This window comes from Cricetulus griseus, chromosome 3, assembly GCF_003668045.3.
Source record: "Cricetulus griseus strain 17A/GY chromosome 3, alternate assembly CriGri-PICRH-1.0, whole genome shotgun sequence".
Lineage (NCBI taxonomy): Eukaryota > Metazoa > Chordata > Mammalia > Rodentia > Cricetidae > Cricetulus > Cricetulus griseus.
In genome coordinates, this window is record NC_048596.1 from 34,715,390 (window position 1) to 34,734,147 (window position 18,758).

The following is an 18,758-nucleotide window of genomic DNA, read 5'->3' on the forward strand; positions in this document are numbered from 1 at the left end:
ACCTTAGCTATGTAACCTAGAGCAAATAAACTTCTCTTTGCCATAGTTTTTGCTGTAATACCACTGTTTCATCCTGCTCATTCCAGAGGTCACCAGGTCCATGACAAAAACACTTCCATAGTGCAGGATCGTGAATGGTAGGTCAGAAGCCACTGTTATGCCTATAATTAAACTGACCATGGCACTGTCTGAAAATTGCTTCCTAAGGCTACAAGGTCAGGAGCTTCTGTTTGTTCAAGGAGGATTTGTGCCTACAGGGGTGCTTAGCACTTAGGAATCACTAAATGAGCATTTAGCAGACAAAAAAGTGAACCAATCACCATTGTGAGCAATGTGTTTCACTTAGGATCTATTCAATGAATAATATTATTCATAGTATTATTGTTTATTATTGTTGCTGTTGTTTTACTATTATTATTGCTAGCATTATTGCAATTGGGAGCCAAAATATTTTCCAAGTCATAAAATGGTTAAGAACACGATATAGATTCATCATTGAACTAGGGTCCTGTGTCAGCTCTCTCACTCCCACCCTGTCCTTAGACCCAATCCTGCCACATGATTTTAAGACATGGAAGCCAGGTGGCAGTGTACTCTACAAAGAGAGATGCCAGCCCCTCCCATCACATTCTGGGCTTTTAATGTCTAATTGGTGCACTTTCAGAAATTCATATCCTCAAACCAAACTCATGTTTTAAGGTCAACACAGACAACAAAACCAAAATTCCTTCCCCTTTTCACTAAATACACAGGAGGCTGTGACTTTTGCTTCTGTTGGAACTGACTTTGGACAGTCTCTGGGCCCAGGTGAGACAGCTTGATGCAAATGTGGCAGAGGTGACAGTACTGTCACTACCTGAGAAATTTTCTCATGCAGTGATCTGTGTCATGGAATCACAAACACATGCTAGTGCCTACACTTAACCCCACTGATTTAAACCAGAAACTATCTAGCCCGGTGGTGGTGGCACATGCCTTTAATCCCGGCAGGGACAGGCGGTGGAGGCAGAGGCAGGTGGATCTCAGTGAATTTGAGAGCAGCATGATTTACAGAGTGAGTTCCAGGACAGCCAAGGCAATACAAAGAAAGCCTGCCTCAAAACGCACCACCTCCCTCCCCCAATACACACACACAAACAAACCAAACTAAAACACTGCTGTCCATTCATTAATCAAGTCCCAAGAAACCCTGTACGGGCTTCTTACTATCTAACAAAACATTGCAAACTAATTATGCTTATGTGGGGATAGAAGCATAAACCTCCTCCTGGTCAGGGGATATGTGTGATGCAAATTACTCCTAACTAAAGACTACTCATTAGTAAAACTTACCACAACTCAAATGGATTTGGGTTCACAATTTCAAAAGCCAATGTCAGTTTACATTCTCCACTTTAGAACGCACAAACAAAGCAGAGGGAGCAGCTTTCATTTGGGAGGCATATAAATCACACAGTAGGGCTACTGGAGGAAAGCATCCAGAAATAGGAAAATCCTTGTTGGCTGAACTCAAGAAGTCAAACTTCAGTGGGGCAGACTGTTTAGATTACAACATGGAGGCTGCAAACAGCCTCGTTTTTTGTAAGGAAACAGTTTTCTGTGAAATATTTTACAGCCTGCATTATGAAAGAACCCATTTTCTCCCCCAGCAGGTATTGCCACAGTGTGTTGGAACAACAGCAAATGTGGGGGCACCTTAAGGGCTCATTCTGCTTTTCTGGAAATGAAGCTTTCAAGAACCACTTGTTTTATTTTTACTGTCACTTAAGTGGGCCTCTGTGCACCAGAAGACAGGTGCTCCGGCAATAAAAAATGCCCAGGAATATCAAATTAGCAGGCATTTGCACATTCCCTGGGTCGTGTCGTACAGAGAAAGCCAATTGGAACATTTGACTCCAGTAACTGGTCAAGCCAGTTAAACAGGACTTTGATTCAAACTGGTTTCACCCATTTTTGACACTGAACTGATCAAATGAAACTTATCGAGTTGGCAGTGTGCTCACTACTCGCCATAGGGCCTTCACACCCACACATGCAGGCCTGACTAAGCAGCTTTCCTCCACCTATGGAGCCTTGGAAGGAAAAGCTGCAATCAACCATAGGATCTTTGGGAAAACAGTAGAGATAAAATAGTCAGAAGAAGCTGGGAGTAACTTGAATATGCAGGGAACATCTCCACATTGTTTCACTGACAATCACACCAGCAGGCTTTGATGGTTGTGTTTAATAGCTAAAAAGGTGAAAAGTCACATTTCCACCAGGCAGTGGTAGTGCACGCCTTTAATCCCAGCATTTGGGAGGCAGAGGCAAGTGGATCTCTATGAGTTCAAGGTCAGCCTGGCCTACAGAGTGAGATCCATGACAGTCAAGGCTATACAGAGAAACCCTGTCTCGAAACACACTTCCCCCACAAAAAACAAAACAAAACAAAACAAAAATCACACTTCCAATTGCTGTATTGAGCAACATACCATGCCAAGAAAGTTCTCCCCTTCAATGTATAAGCCTTGAGCTGTACTTATAAAAGTGGATGGGATGTGGGTATCGGGTACAGAAGGATGAATAAAGGAACTTTAAAAATTGATAATATTGAAAACATGCAGAAAGATGAAATTTGCCATGTTTTCGCTCACACTGGGATTCTGCCTTTTAACATTAAAAAAGAAAAAGAAAGAAGATAATAAAATACAGGATGCGAGAGGAGGTCTAGGCTATGAAACTTACAGACCAAGAGAAGAGATCCAAAGGTGTTCAGGACAGGATACAGAGTACAAAGGAACAAACGTCACATAAAAACAGAAAGGAGGCTCTACAAGGGGCAGGCGGGCACAAGGAAGAGACGGGTGACAAGAGAACAGCAGGGGCCAGAGAACAATCTTTGTACACTGCAAATGTGTATTATTGTCATTGATTAATAAAGAGCTGACCGGCCTATAGCTGGGCAGGAAGAGATTGGGCAGGAAAGCCAGACTAGGCAAACTCTGGGAAGAAGAAGAAGAAAGGTAGAGTCTCAGGAGTTGGCAGCCAGATGCAGAGGAAGCAGGATGTGTAGAAAATGAGATAACAACCCATGAGCCACAAGAAGGAACTTAGATAAGAAGTATGGGTTAATTTAAGTTGTAAGAGCTAGTTAGGAACAAGCCTAAGCTATCAACCAAACACTTATAATTAGTAATAAGTCTCTGTGTGGTTATTTGGGGAGCCAGCTGTCAGGATGGAGCTGACTGGTGGGATTGAACACTCTGCTCCAACAACCTGGCAATGGTGTCCATGGGCTAAAGCACATGTCCATTAATTCATGGGTTTTCAAGACACATCAAAAACATATAACAAGGATGTTATTTCCACTGGTATACACCTCATGGAAGAGGTTGAAGGGAGAACTCTGTATTTAAGTTTTGCTAGGTGTCAAATAGTTCTAGAAGCTGCACCAAGGCAATTGAACTAAGCAGTCAGTGGGTTCCTCTGGCAAGAGCTCCCAGACATAGCTTATGCAAAAACTGTGCCTAAAGCACAGACAGCACTCCAAAGCAGAGGCCATACAAACAGAAAATCCTCTTCAAAGGAGCTGCTGGTGAGTCTTGTAGCAAGGAGGGTGTGCCAAAATAATAAATCCCCCACAGGCCCCAATAGCCAAAGTATCTGTCACTGTCTTAGAAGACATCCTCTACTTATATACAACTGATCCTCAATTAGAAAACAATTAGCTGGCCATGCTGGTCCCTGCCAGCAATCCTAGCACTTAGGAGTTAAAGGTCAAGGGCATCTTTGGTTATGTAACAGGTTCAAGATCAGCCTAGCTACATGTGACCTTGTCATTTAAAAAAATATAAACAAAAATAAAATAAAAATGAGTAATTTATTTCTCCAACATCACAAAATATGTAGTCTAAATGCAGGTAAAAAAAATGGTCTTTATTTTTTCATTTATTATATTAAAAAAAAACCGTGTGTGTGTGTGTGTGTGTGTGTGTGTGTGTGTGTGTGTGTGTCCATGTGCCACAGCACACACATACAGGCTGGAGGACAATGCAGGAATCAATTCTGCCCTTCCACCGTGTATCAGGTCAGTAGTCAGGCTTGGAGACAAATGCCTTAACCCTGCTGCACCGCCTCCCCAGACCAGGAAAACAGACACATGGAAAAACCAAGTGCATTTCAATACCATTCCATCCATTTGTCACAAAATTGCTTGACGTAGCAACCAATATTTGCTGTGTGCATTACTGTGTGCCAGCAAGTGCTCCAAATGCTTTAGATAAAGTTGCTGTGTAAGCCTCACAACAGAGCTAGCAGACAAAAAGTATTTCCATCCCCTTGTCCTGCTTAGCTTTTATTGTCTACTTGGCACAGCTGAGAAAAGGGAGTCTCCATTGAGGGACTGTCCAGTTCAGTCTGTGGCCACATCTGTGGGAGTCTTTCTTTATTGATGTGGGAATGCCCATCCACTATGGGCGGTACCATCCCTAAGTAGGTGGGACAGGGCTGTCTATAAGAAAGCTGGCTGAGCATAATCGAGTCAGTGTGTGTGAGCGAGCCAGTGAGTATGAGTGAGCCAGTGAGCAGTGTTCCTCCAGTCTGTATCTCCAGGTATTTGCTTTGAGTTTCTGCCTTGATTTCCCTCAGTGGTGGAGTGCCACCTGGATGTGTCAGCTGAAATAACCATTCCCTCCCCTACACTGCTTTTGGTCAAGGTGTTTGTCACAGCAACAGAAACCAAATTAGAACCGACCCTTTGGTGGGTAATAGACAGAGCACTCTATAATTCACCTTTTAATGATATATCCTACAAGGGACTAATAGCAAACTACTATGCAAATATCGTCTTATGCAGCTCTGAATTTTAAAGGCTACATGCTAGCATGATGTGGAGTGTGGCCCCATGTACAACCCTGTTTGTATATGCTTGGTGGTTTGACCTAGCCCCATCCTTTCACTTTCTTTTTCTTCCTTGTAGCCACCTGTAGATATTGGGAACACCGTGGGGAAGCAGAGCCCTCAGGGTTGTGCTTGACAGCAGCCTTCACCCCAAAACGCAGAGCTGGCTTTCACATAACACACTAGCTCCATATTAAAAATGTATTTCTCCTCTGACCCTCAAGTACAGACATAGAATTGACTTTTTTTCTCTTCCATTTCAAGGCCAATAAAGAAAGACAAGGCTGAGAATGAGAAGATTCTAAGTAATATATAAACATCCGGTGCATAGACATGCACCAGGTGGGGAAGAGAATTGAATTAACAAGGTCAAGACATGTTACAGGGAGCCAACCCTATTATTCACGAGCAACACTGAACAACAAATTCTCTAAGAACAGCAAAGGTTCTGTTTATGCTGGGTGATTAAAATAGAAAGGAAAAAGAAAACCCAACTACACATCAGTTTAACACTGAAAGGAGAAAGTAATCCTTATCCAATCAGACTTCAAGGCCAGCCATGCTCCTCTTCAATCCCAGGATCTTAGTTGCCTGCATCTTTACTGCAACCAGCTCTGGGCTATTATTTCACTGAGTAAAGCAGGTTTTCTTGAAATAAAAAGTGCACTGATGCCTTGTTTAATTTTCAAGATTGTAAACGGGGATAGCATATTGTTTGAAGCTTTGGGGAGACACTGAGGGGCAGAGTCTGCACCTTACAGTCGGGAGATGCTGGGGGGCCAGAGTCTGCAGCTTACAGTGGGAAGATACTGAGTGGGGGGTGGGCACAGCCCATAGCTAAAGCACGGATGTTCCCTCCACCACAGAGAAGTTGGAATGGGGACTCTCAATCCTTCACTCTGTCAAGGGAAAAACTACAGATAGCACTGAGGGTCAGGTAATCAGCTTTTAAAAACATTCCCTTCCTTTGTCGTCCAATAAAGAAACATCTGGAACTGTCTGCTTTACTCTGAGCAGTCTTAAAGCTTTCCAGTGAAGGAAACAGGGTCCAGGAAGGAATAGAAAGAGCCAGTTTCTTTCCATGCTTCCTCTCTTCCTTTCTCCGTTACAAATCCCACTTTCCCTGGAGAGACAGTCCAGGAAGGTAAGAGAGTCCTGCCTCCTCTTTAGTCCTGCTAAAGGCATAGGTCTGGGCCATCTTGGAAGCATACAAGAAGGTGGCTGGAAATAAACATCCTTCACACTGATCAGGTGGGACAATCATCAGGAGGTGCTGAGAGCTCTCAGTGGACAGCTGTCGCCTCGGTATCTATTCCTTCTTTTGCCAGGTAATTGGGCCTTACCTCCAATTTGACTTCCAGTTTTCCATAGCATCACAGGTAAAGGTATTAATTTTGGGTACATGCTTAATTAATGGCTGTACCACTTTTTTTTTTTTTTTTTGCACACTCCCTGGGTTCCTATCTAAGTGCTGGTAAATGAAAGCATAAAATAGTAAGGAGGACTATCTGCAAGGAGCACACCTGCTGATCTATAGATCTGATAGAATAAACAGAACCGTGAGAAAAACCACAACAGATCCCCCCCAGCTCTACACAAAACAATGTAAAAATATAAGCACAGTTGTCAATCCCTCAATCATTTCTTTCTTTGCCTGTGGTGATGTGACTATCTAATTCCACAGCAGGAATCTATTAATTATAAACTAGAAGCTCAAATCTGGGCCATTAGCTCTTAATCACAAGGAAATATAAAGAAGTTTCATGCTACAAACACTAACGGCGACAACCTTGGCAGAACAGGAAAAACTGGAACTGTCCTTGAATGGGGTCTGCTTACAGAATTTTCCAGCATCGTATCTGTTTGTCTCTGTGCCCTTTTACTGGCTCTGAATATTCTGGGACATCTATAAGGCTACCCTGACAAGAAAATTAGGAACTCCTCAGCGATACAATGTCTAAATCCAAGTGAGGAGTGATCCCTCCCCCATCCTCACAATAAGCTGAGCTATCACAGATGAAGAGAATCAGGTACAAGGAGGCACCTTCTCAATCATCTATTCCTCCTCCTTAATTACAAAACAGGCATGAGAATTCAGGAGCTATGAAATTAATTATTTTTTTGAAAAACATTCTGTTCAATTATTCAGTGTAGAGAGTAAATGATTAAATGCTACCAACCCTCCATTTTCACAGCTCTAATGAACATTTTCTGTTGGTGTGTGTACCTGACCTAATCAGAAGTTATTATGGAAACAAAATGCAGCTGTCTGTGCCTCAGTATCCACCAGGCAACGGTTCCCAGAGACCAAAGTCCGTGGAGACCAAAATCTGACGATGCACAAGTTTCTTGGGCAAATGTCACAGTGTTCCCATGTCACTTACCTCCCGCATACTTTAGTCATCCTGTGACTACTTATGTTACCAAAATGCCATGTAAGGCTGTCCAGGGAAGTGTCTGCACATTTTCAAAATAGAGGATATATTTTCCTTTTAGGATGCTGAGCCTGCTATCTGTAGGATGCTGATGGGACACTTCAACATCCAAGAAGATCTAGATTTTCTGGTCCTTACTCTGCAGCTTACTGAATTAAGAAGCAGAATCTGCAGAGCAGAGTACTACATTTTGTCCTTCACCTCTAATTAACAATTAGTCTATTTGACACAAGATTGTCCTTTTCTTTATAACTCATCAAACTGACATCAATACGCTTATCGTACTGTGACACCAGGACAGGAGAACTGAACTAAAACTTCCAATATTTTCATCTGTCCAAACAGACTGAAATGTGTATGTCCAGAGCATCCCAAAGATTTCCCATATGTTTTCCCTTGGCTTGCTACTATCTCTACATTTTCTTCTTAAATTTCACTCCATTCTCCCAACTTAGAAGTCCTTGCCACACTGGCATTAAAACTATACAATGCTCATTTGTGTCTAGATTCTTTCTTTCTCCTAATGACTGTGTATACTTGATTTGAAATGTTACACGGTATGAAACAGAAGGAATACAGACTATGAACTACTCCACTGCAATCCATCTTTTTAATACTCTTGTCTCTAATAGATCATCTACTTTTACACCATACTAATTTATGCAACTGACTGCAGGTCAGTAATCTAAACCTCCCATAAGGCAGAAGTGACTCTTATTAGAGAGCAATACTCACCTAAAACCAGCCTTAGACATATATCACAGACTAAACCTGTCTGAAAGAAGAGCTCACCTTTCTCCTCCTCCTCCTCTTCTTCTTCTCTTTGGCAGCTTGGGCCTGCTTGTGCTCCCAAACCAGGTTGGTCAGATTGGCCACATACTCATCGGTCTGCTGCAAAAGGTATGCTAAGCGTCTGTCTTTCTTTTGGTCAATGAGTTTCCTGTAGCCCTCCTCATCTTCAGCCTGTTCAGGAAGGAGAGAAGGATGACAGCATGACCTCCTGGACACTCACAGGTCCACTTCACACTCCTCTCTACTGTGCACAACCAGAATCTGGTGGTGCCTGGGGCCAACAGGATGAGCTAGGCTGCAAAAGCTACCAGTGGAATCTGCAAGTTGGTAAATTTAGAGCCCTGCAACACCTTGGGCCCATGACTCTAAAGTCAGTAGCATAATTATCACATAAAGCCCCACTGCGTGTGGGGTATGATCAAGCACTGTAAGTCAGCTCTTTCACGTTCTTCTGTGCTTCTTGAACTGCTCAAAATTAATGCAAAATCTGGTGCATTACAAGCCTAGGTGACTAGAGACAAGCCATTTAGCTCCATTAGGTTCTACTGAGTAACAAAACAAACCCCATAATTTCCACCTCCACCTCCCATTAGGTAACACGATGAGATCAAGTGGAAGAAAACTCTTGATGTCCTCTGAGCCATTTAGAGAGAAACCTCTTTTAGATGTCCCAGCTGAAAGAACATTCTAAAATATTTTTTCTATGGCACCTGAATAAAAGGAGAACACCATACAATCTCTAAGAGGTGGCTCTATCCCAATAGAGCTCAGGGACTCAGCTGTAGGGTATCACTCCAGCATGTGCAGGAGAGACAGCAGCTTCATCACTCAGTCTAGCTGCTGTCTGTCCTGTGAATGAGCATGAACTCCAATGCTATTATAACTCTAATTGCTTTTGGCTATGGTTGATCTCACTTGAAGAAAGAGTGATAAAAAAAAAAACCTTCAGTTTCTCTATTATCTGTATATCCCATCATTTAATTGCAAAAATTAATGATTTGCAAATGCTTAATCACTAGTGTCAAACCAATCTGTTGCTGGAGTTCTGATACAGTTTTCCTTCAGTTGAATCAGACAAATTTGCCTGTTGATTGGTCTGCTTACTATACAATAGTCTCCCTACCTAGAGCAAAGACTTCTGACAGCATTCTCCATCCCAGAAATGGGGGAAGGTGGTGAGATTTTAGAATGCCTCAAATGGTGCTTATTGTCAGGAGCCCCACCCCCAGATTAATAAAAACAAAACACCAACTGGGACCCCAGCAAGGAAGACAGTGTCTTAAGAACTCTTGGAACTGAATGCATGAGGTGAGGCTTATTCTGACCCACTAAGGAATTCTGTCCCACACACAGCTCTGGTCTCTTATCACCTGCACAGTTTTGTTACACTTCTAAGTTTCATGGTGTGATCTGTCCAAGTGCGGACACAAATGGTCAGTAACACCCAACCCTCAGGCCAATGATCTAAAGCTGTCTGTGTCTGTAAATCAATTCAAACATAACTGCAGAAGGAAAGATGCAAACTAACTTTGGGGACAAAAAGGGTGCCACAAAAAACCTTTGAAGTGAACTTAAAAGTCAGTTTGAGAATGACTTAGTAAATTTATATAATAAGTAAGGTTATGAATGCCAAGCAGGGGGATGGGAGAGAATGAATATGAATCTTGGATTCAAAGATAATACCCTTGTAAGCTGTTCATTCCAAAGAAATCTTAGTTGCTCATCTCAAAAATATCATACGTTTAAAGGGCCGCATTTGCCATTCCTCCTGATGTGACTGTCAAACTCCTGCACAACACAGCGCTTGCTTTTCTCTGAGAAGCTATGTAGGTGGATGATGATGGTACACAAAACTACTATGGCTCCTCAAGTGAAACCCTGGATTATTAGATGCACTGTGTAGAAAAGATGTACTCTACCCTCCAGAAGTGCAGGCACCTATCTGTCTGTGTGTGTGTGTGTGTGTGTGTGTGTGTGTGTGTGTGTGTGTGTGTGTCTATTGATACCTCATGCCACACTCTCAATGCAGACAGGCACAAGCAGAATACCTTCCCAGTCTCATATGGCCCTTACCATCAGCCTCCGCATTCTCTCCTTCTCGATCCGCTCTGTTTCCTTCTTTTGCTCCCTTTCAGTGTTAGCATGCCAAGTCGCCACTGCTTTGGACAGCTTCTGGATCTTCCCAGCCACAGACCGGTGATACTCCTTAAAATCTTTTGCATGTTGCAAAATACTGTTCAGGTATTCCTAAAGGACACACAGGAGGGGAAGGGATGCTTTGGGTACACTCCCCAGTGAAGTATCAGCTCAATGGAAGATGCAGCATGCACTGACTTCACTCAATGTCCGAAATCTGTTGATGATGGGGGCCTCCCTGGAGCCTCTGTAGTACAGGCTATGGGCCATGGGCTAGTGTGATTGTAAGCCTAGGAAAGAGTGGCTGCCTTCACTCACTCCAGGGTGTGGACATTCAAAAATGGGAAGAGCAAAGACTAGCTAGGCTATGGGCTGGTGGGAAGAAAGACTTCCTTCATCTGTATGTTGTAAGCCTAGGGAAGAGATGCTGCCTTCACCTCAAGGGTGTGGCCATCTGAAATGGAACAAGCAAGGACAAAGGCTGACCTATAAAACATCAATGAAGAGATTTACAACACATTGTTCCATCACCCTGAAATAAATATGAGGGTGCTGGGTATTTTCAGTGAAAACCACATTTCTTCTGTTCCAACTTAAATTTAGAACTGTGATGCAAAATAAGTTTATACAAAGCTGAAAGTAATAAGTAATAAGTAATCCTAATTTGCTTTTCAGAAGGAGGGGAAATATGTACCCTACTTACACTAAAATCTTTAACTTTTTTTTCATTTAAAATTTTTTTTTCATTTTACATACCAACCCCAATCCCCCCTTCCTCCCCACCCCCTCTTTCTCTTCCTTTCTTCCTTCTCTCCCCCCCCTTTTTTTTTTGCAAAGAAACTAAGTTAGGCACTAGATTAGGCACAATAACACAATCAGGGGACAAAAATCAAACCCTACATCAGTATTTCCAACCCCCTAGAAAGGAATGCTTTTGAAGATCTGCCCCTGTGAATCCTCTAACTGGGTCCTTCAAAGAAGCCAGAATACTATAGAAAAATAACTTCCTGCTACGTGTTGGAGAGATAGCTCAGCAATAAAGGGCACTTGTTCATCGTATAGAAGGTACAGGTTCGATTCCTGGGACCCACGCTGTTGCTCAAAACCATCCGTAACTCCAGTTTCAAGGGAATCCAGAGCTGCCTTCTGGCCTCTGTGGGTATCAGGCCATAAGGCACACAACCATATATGCAGGGAGGGAGAGGGCCAGTAAGCAGTGTTCCTCCGTGGTCTCTGCTTCAGTTCCGGCCTTCAGTTCCTACCTTGGCTTCCCTTAGTGAGGGACTGTAACCTGCAAGTCAAATAAACCCTTTCCTCAAGCAAAGCAGGGCATTCTCCCATCTCTAAAATGATGGCTCTGTATTATAGAAATTCCACATTACGTTTCTGTTCAATGACCCCCCACATCTCCCATCCCAACTTGGCAAACATCCTGACCCCGACCACTGACCCCATGGGACACCTCTGACCAGGAAGGGTATGCAAAGGCTTAAGGACCTGGTGCTTCTGCCTCCGTTTCCTCTCCTGTTCTATCTTCTGCTGCTTCTCCAGTTTCTCCGTCATGCGCGCCTCTCGAAGGGTCTGGCGCTTGCTCCGCTTGTATGCTTTGGAGTTGAGGGCCGTCTCCAGGGTGGTATCCCTCCGCATGCAGGCCACCACCTCCTGTCTCAGCTAGCAGGAGAAGGGCAGTTAGAGAACCCCCCCCCCCAACAGAAGCCAGGTCCTGGGCCCCGACCTCAACTCAATGGAACAGAAAGGTGACTCGGTGCACTTTTGTCAATCCAATTGCAGTGGGCTATCACTAAAAACAAGGGCTGCAATTGTGGCAAATTTCCATGGTAATTTTAAAGACATTAGAAATATTCTTTACTCATAATTCACATCAAAAACAATTTTAGTACTATAACACTAAAAAAAAAAAGATGAGGATGCTGTTCTGGGTTTGAAATAAAGCTATTCATTTCACTTAATTATATGTTACTTAGTTGATAAGCCTTTTAAACTTTTTTAAATGTCATAGTATCATTCTCCTGCTGATCTACAAGAACAAGAGGGTTACTGTCTATTCATTTTCCAAGTAACAGCAAGCAGTAACTCCAGTGATATAAATTCATAACTTTAAATAAATGATGGGACTTAACAGTCTGGGTTTCCTCCTTCTCCGACAATGAGGTTCTTTAGTATTAAATCTTATATTATGACATGGACTAGTTTTAGATTCTTGTCATAAACAATATAATCACATTACATATCATATGGCAGTAGGTGGGAACTTGGAGGTCTACATTACAGTAATGATTCAGTTGAACCTGAAATTGGCATCGGTCCCATCTACCCAGGAAACTTCATAGAAAACAGATTTTTCAGTAACATCAAACAAAAACTCGGGAGCAGCAGGGCTCCAGGACAGGGAATCACATCTCATACCAGACAACACACGCCTCTAATATGCATCTGACAAGTCTGTGTCAAACACTTTGTTCATTCCTATGATGAAGTTTCCTCTAATTAAGATGTAATGGAACCATTCTATTTCTTCTTGCTTTAAATTTAACCTGAAATCTGCTCTCTGGAAACCTCTAAACAAGCAGCATCTAGATACCAGATGTCCCTCCATCACATGCCACTCAGTAAGTAAAATGCGTCTTCAAGTTCATAGATGGCGGCCTTGTGATTTCAGTCAGACTTTTCAATGGACCAAATTCAACACATCCAGACTATGCTCACTCATTAACAATTCATTCTGCATGCCGCACACATTAGCACAACCATCTGACTGACAGAAGGTGCTCCTTGTCCCCTTTGGTTTAGACAGGCAATCTGGGGATGGGGACCAGTCCACTTTGACAAAACTCGGCCAAGGGAAAATTAGTTCTTCTTCATTCCACTACATGCCTACCAATTTAGAAATCAGAAAATAGATCATTATACCAGATCTCAATAGTGAGTTCTAGGAGACAGTATCTCACTAATTAGTCAACGTGTGAATGAGTCTGATGCGACCAAGTGCCCCCAAGTTAGGTTTTGATGAATAATTAAGTAAGGTACATGACACTGTTTTTTTTTGTGTGTGTGTTTCTACAAACATGGGCTGGTGATTAGGAAAGAGACTATTGTATCTTCTGTTTCTGGGGTCATGGCTTGCTTTGCACATTTGGGTTTACCAGGAGGAACACTATCTATTTACCGCCTCCTTGGTTTTCCTTGGAGCCATGAAGGCAAGTCACAGCTCTCCATAATCTGTTGTCATGGTTTTCATCCGAAGTACCAAAATGCAATAACTGATTTTGTACACTATAGTACAGAAGGAAAAATGTTTCTGACATACAGAAGGGGGGAAAGAATAATAAGTAGTTCATACTCATTACTTTCGGCTACGAGCTGTCAATCTAAAGACACGCTATTTTACTAAGTTCCTAGCTTCCTAACAATATTGAGCAGACTCGAGGAAGCTCGCAGATCACACTTTAGGAACAATTAAATTGATTTCCTACATCACGGACTCACTGGGGAAAAGGTATTACCTGACGCTGGAAATTGAGTAACCGAAGTGCTTTCAGTTCCACAGTTGCTTTGGTTCGTAAATCTGGTGGCAAAGAGCCAGGCAGACTTTCCAGTTCTTGTATCCTATGAGCTATGCGAGCCTGCAGTCTAGAAGGAAATAAGAAAGAGGGGGATGGGAGCGGGCAGAGATCTACATCATGATTTGAGTCTTCAATGATGGACAACAGCTTTAGGTTTAGGTTCACAAATTCCACACGATGACAGTCAATTTCTGACATCCAACTAGGTTTTCTTTTTTAAAAGAAAAAAAAAGTTTACATTTATTTACTTCCAGGGGTGCGCACGGGGGGGGGGGCCGCAGCCTGGCAGGGGACACACGTGCCACTGTGCATGTATAGACAGACATAAGAGGACAGCTTGTGAATGTCACTTCTCATGTACATTCTGGGAGTCAAGGCAATAGATGTCTTTATCTGCTCAGCCATCTTACTGGGGCCCCAACAGGATTTTCTAATGTTAACCACAAAAGAAGCTACTTTTGAATTCCTGAAGACAGACACTTCATATTCTCGACACTTTGAACTTCTGTGTAGCCTCTCTCTGAGGCCTGGAAAGGAACTTCACGCTACACTGAGGGGACAGGAGGTGATTAGGAATCCTTGCTTACTCTCAACAGAGAGAGAACACAGAGGCAGTCTGGCTAGCTGCCCAACTCCCAGCCTGCCATGGCATGCAAAGCTTCAGCCACAGTTCTTCCTTCTGTTCTGAGGTGACAGTGACGATAGTAGCCAAAGCAGGGTGGCAAGTGCTGCTTTAGGAGCCGAGACCGCAGAAACAAGCCAGCTAGAGACATTCCGAGAGAGCCCTGCCAACCACATCCACTTCCTGTGTGCAGTGCTTATTTGAGAAAAGACAGCAAACTGGGCATCTGCAAAAATTGGGGGCAGCAGTGAAGAACGTTTCCTGAAAAGGATGCTGGGGTTCTCATTTTAGACACGATCAAAAATATAATTGTAAGTACTTCCTCTTAATAAGGCAGACTAGAAAATAAAAGACATCTTCCTCTAGTCCCCGGCTGCTATGGCTCCGACTCATATAAGCTGGTTTCAAGGCTTACTTTTATAAATACATATCACTGAAATCTAGTTTTAGAATAAACTCCTGCCCCCAGCTTTGGGACAAAAGTGTTTGAGAATAGAATTGAAACGAAACAAATTATAAGAAAAGTTAGTAATGAGTTAACCCAGGAAATACTCACTTCACTAAGTGCATCTAAAGATTCCAAATACACAGGGGGGGGGGCACACGTAAATTCATGCTAGAAGGCCCCATTTTACTAATGAGAAAACTGAAGAAACATGTTGACAGCTGTACTGGCTGGCCTTGTGTGTCAACTAAACACAAGCTAGAGTCACCAGAGAGGAAGGAGCCTCAGCTGAGGAAATGCCTCAATGAGATCCAGCTGTAAGGCATTTTCTCATTTCGTGATCAATAGGGGGCCCCAGCTCATGATGGGGAGTAGCACCCCTAGGCAAGTGGTCCTGGGTTCTATAAGAAGGTAAGCTGAGCAGGCCAGGGGAAGCAAGCCATTAAGCAACACCCCTCCGTGGCCTCTTCCTTAGTTCCTGTCTCCAGGATCCTGCCCTGTCTGAGTTCTTGTACTTACTTCCTTCAGTGATGAACAGAAAGACTGGAGTGTAAGCCAAATAAACTCTTTCCTCCTCAACTTGCCTGTTGCTCATAGCAATAGATAACCTAACTAAGACAACACCCACCACAGAGCTAGAAATGGAGGAATCAAAAATCAAAACCTACTTTACATGAATTATTATCCAATTGGTTTTCCTCCATCCATCTATGGAGCTCCAAATGTCCAAATAGGCAAAAGAAGACTTACATACATGAAGAGAAAACACACACACACACACACACACACACACACACACGCGCGCGCGCGTGTGTGTGTGTGTGTGTGTGTGTGTGTGTGCACTCAAAGAAAAACAAGTAAAACTGAAAGAAGATTTTACCTTTAAACCCAGTTTGCTTTGTAATCTTATTATCAAGACCACACTAAAGGGGCTTAGCTATTACAGTGCTGGTAGATGGTGTCTCCCACAATTTCATCATGTTACATCCTTGGTTCTAGACATCATGTGTCTTTGTCTTATTTGGATATCCTAGAACCTAAACTCCCCCTGTGTATTTTGGTTCAGTATGACACAGAGAGTCAAGTACTAAACTCTAGGAATGGTAGCTTCTGATTCCACCTTCCAAAGGACAGGTTCTAGGATGATAAAAAAAAACATGACTATAGGACATCTGGGCTGACAGTGCTTGGACTAACCCACACTGAACTGGGTGGGAAGTTGGAGGAGAGAGAAGAGATTGAAGGGCAGAAGTGGGGCCGGTGGTCATGGGCTTTGGGTACCTGGGCCACTGAAGCAGGAAGGAGCCAAGGCTTCACTTCTCCCTGTCATGACTGCTTCTCCAAACAGAAGTGATTTCTTAGCCCATCCCAAGAGTTCCCAACACAGAACCTCTTTTTTTTTTTTTTTTTTTTTTTTTTTTTTTTTTTTATGGAAGAGAGGCAGAAAGTACAAAGTGCAAACTCAAGGAAAGAGAAGGAAGAGATTTTACAGGGAAATGATATGTACGCGATGTGGCACACGGGGTGGGTGGCAAAGTTATGGGATGGGGAAAGGAGGGCTGGGAAAGGGTTAACAGAAAACTCTATCCCTGTTGTTTTTGTGCTTAATAGAAATCTTCATTTTAAATAATGCTCCTCTCCAGACAATTTCATCTTCCCATCGATGGGATTCAGCAGGAAGTCCGATAAAGAGAGTCAGGATGGTAAACTTCCCAAAACAGCAGCAAGATGTAATCCTGCCTGACTGCGGGAGACTCATTTAGTGTCCTCACGAGCACAGAAAATTGAAGCAGAATTAGGTCACTCGGGTTTTTCATACAGTCTGAAGAGTAAATCAAGAGAGGTTACTGTTCTGGCAAGGCAAAGAGTTCCATTAAAGGCAACAGATATTTGTTCAGGTCCAGGGGAGAAGTTTATGATTCCTGTAGGAGAGTTATTTGAACAGAAAATGACACTGGTACATTTTGTTCCTTCAAGGAGCTGAGTGACACTTTAAAGAGCGGGGAAAGAGAGAAAGGGAACATGTATGACTTTGGTGACTCTTCTGGCAGAGTGGCTATCGGTAATTTTTGAGAAGGAATTTCCAGGGTTGTGATGGTGCCTAGGGCAAGACAAGGAATCATACACACACACACACACACACACACACACACACACACACACACACACACAGAGAGAGAGAGAGAGAGAGAGAGAGAGAGAGAGAGAGAGAGAGAGAGAGAGGTAAACTATACATACATGTCTCTTAGAACCGTTTCCACACTCAATTCTTGTTTGAGACCAGAGGTCTGATATAATTCAAAGATGACTTTCTCAAATAAACCCTTCTAAGTGTGAAATGCATCTTCCATGCAAGTATTTGTTTACATGGAACTAGTTTCCCTGTCAGCATGTAAGTTCCTGGAGTGCTCTTTGATTGAACATGGAAGAAAATGACTTGGGAATAGAAGAGTCAAGAACTGATACCCAAAGATGGGGGCTCCAGGGTGAGGGGTGACTGCAGCACACAAAGCTGATACCAGAGAAAGAATACATTTTTTTAAAAAAAAGGTGAGCCAAAAGGAGAGCACCCAATCTAAAATGGAGGTAAATGTTTTCAATCCGAGGGCTGAAGATCTGATGCTAGTGTGTACACAGGCAGAAACTGACTTCAGCTATAACCCCTCCTCCCAAAGACAGGTTGATGTGTTAAAATTCTGAGTTTATGACAAATCAGGGAGAACAGCCAACTGGCTTGAAGAAATATAACACCTGAGTAATTTCTTTCCATTTTTGTAGACAAGGACCGTAGTCAAAGAAATGAACATGTTACAAGATTCATGTTACATATTTTGTTCTGTCAAAGCCTATGAAATCCCAAAAGAGATCTGTTAGGACCTTACTCAAATCTTTGCCCAGGTGACAAAGGTGCACTAGCCAGGCAGAGTCTAGTGAGCAGGGGGATGTCTGCTGGCCTAGCCCATGGCAGGGAGTGGGCTAGCCCACCACAGTGGGCAGGAGAGAAATAAATCTAATACCTGTCCGGTATAAGTGTGTGAGAGACTTAATGAAACCCCTTCGATGATAAACTTAATCTCTGCGGTAGAACAATGTCTTTATAAAGCCAGCTATTGTTCCATGACTAAACAAGATAAGGCATGTCCCTGTTATGCTGCCAGCACAATCTCATTTTTCCCCAGATGGCCATAGGGACACTCAGGCCAATGGTCCCACCAGGCTTTTGGCAACCCCAACACCTTGCAGCTCCAGCTTTACAAAAGTGGATGTGCTTATCAAATAATAATGATATGAAAAATGACTATTCAATAACATTCTGAAATGCACATGATTTTTAATTGCTTTATTATTTATTTATTTAGAGATAGGGTTTCACTACATACCCTAGGCTGGCCTTGCTCTCATGATTCCCTTGCCAGAGCATTCCATGTACTGAGATTCTAGGCATGCAGCACCATGCACCACTGTTTAAAAGAAACTGGTAGATATAATTTTTATTAACATAGGAGAATGGGGTAGGTGAGATGATAGCTCAGATAGGGAAAGGCACTTGATCGTGAGCTTAATCTCCAGAAAACACATAGTGGAAAGGAAAAGAGCAAACTCTCACAGGACCATACTTGTGAAGTGGCACAGATGTGCCATAAATAAATAAATAAACAAATAAATAGTGAATAAATACAATAAAAATTTATTATAGGAAGATGATATAGGTTACAAACTTTTTAATACATTGAAATGGGCTTTAAAAAGAAAGTGCTACTTAATACTTTGGAAGATAATCCATTAAGCTCACACTTCTACAAATGGCTCTAAAATGAGATTGTAGGAAAGCCCTGTAATTAAAATTCTGGCAATAATGACAAAAA

General features: G+C 42.6%; 1 protein-coding gene across 7 annotated transcripts in view; it reads right to left on the bottom strand.

The window, feature by feature from the left end:
* Window positions 1-18,758, bottom strand: part of LOC100770307 (probable global transcription activator SNF2L2) — a 171,661-nt gene that overhangs the window by 114,887 nt on the left and 38,016 nt on the right. For all 7 annotated transcript variants that reach the window (XM_027406479.2, XM_027406478.2, XM_027406477.2 and 4 more), the window contains 4 exons: window positions 13,766-13,892; window positions 11,739-11,912; window positions 10,179-10,352; window positions 8,106-8,276 (listed from right to left, as the gene is read on the bottom strand). In XM_027406479.2, coding sequence (XP_027262280.1) covers window positions 8,106-8,276; window positions 10,179-10,352; window positions 11,739-11,912; window positions 13,766-13,892 — 646 coding nt within the window. The remainder of the gene's footprint in view (window positions 1-8,105; window positions 8,277-10,178; window positions 10,353-11,738; window positions 11,913-13,765; window positions 13,893-18,758) is intronic.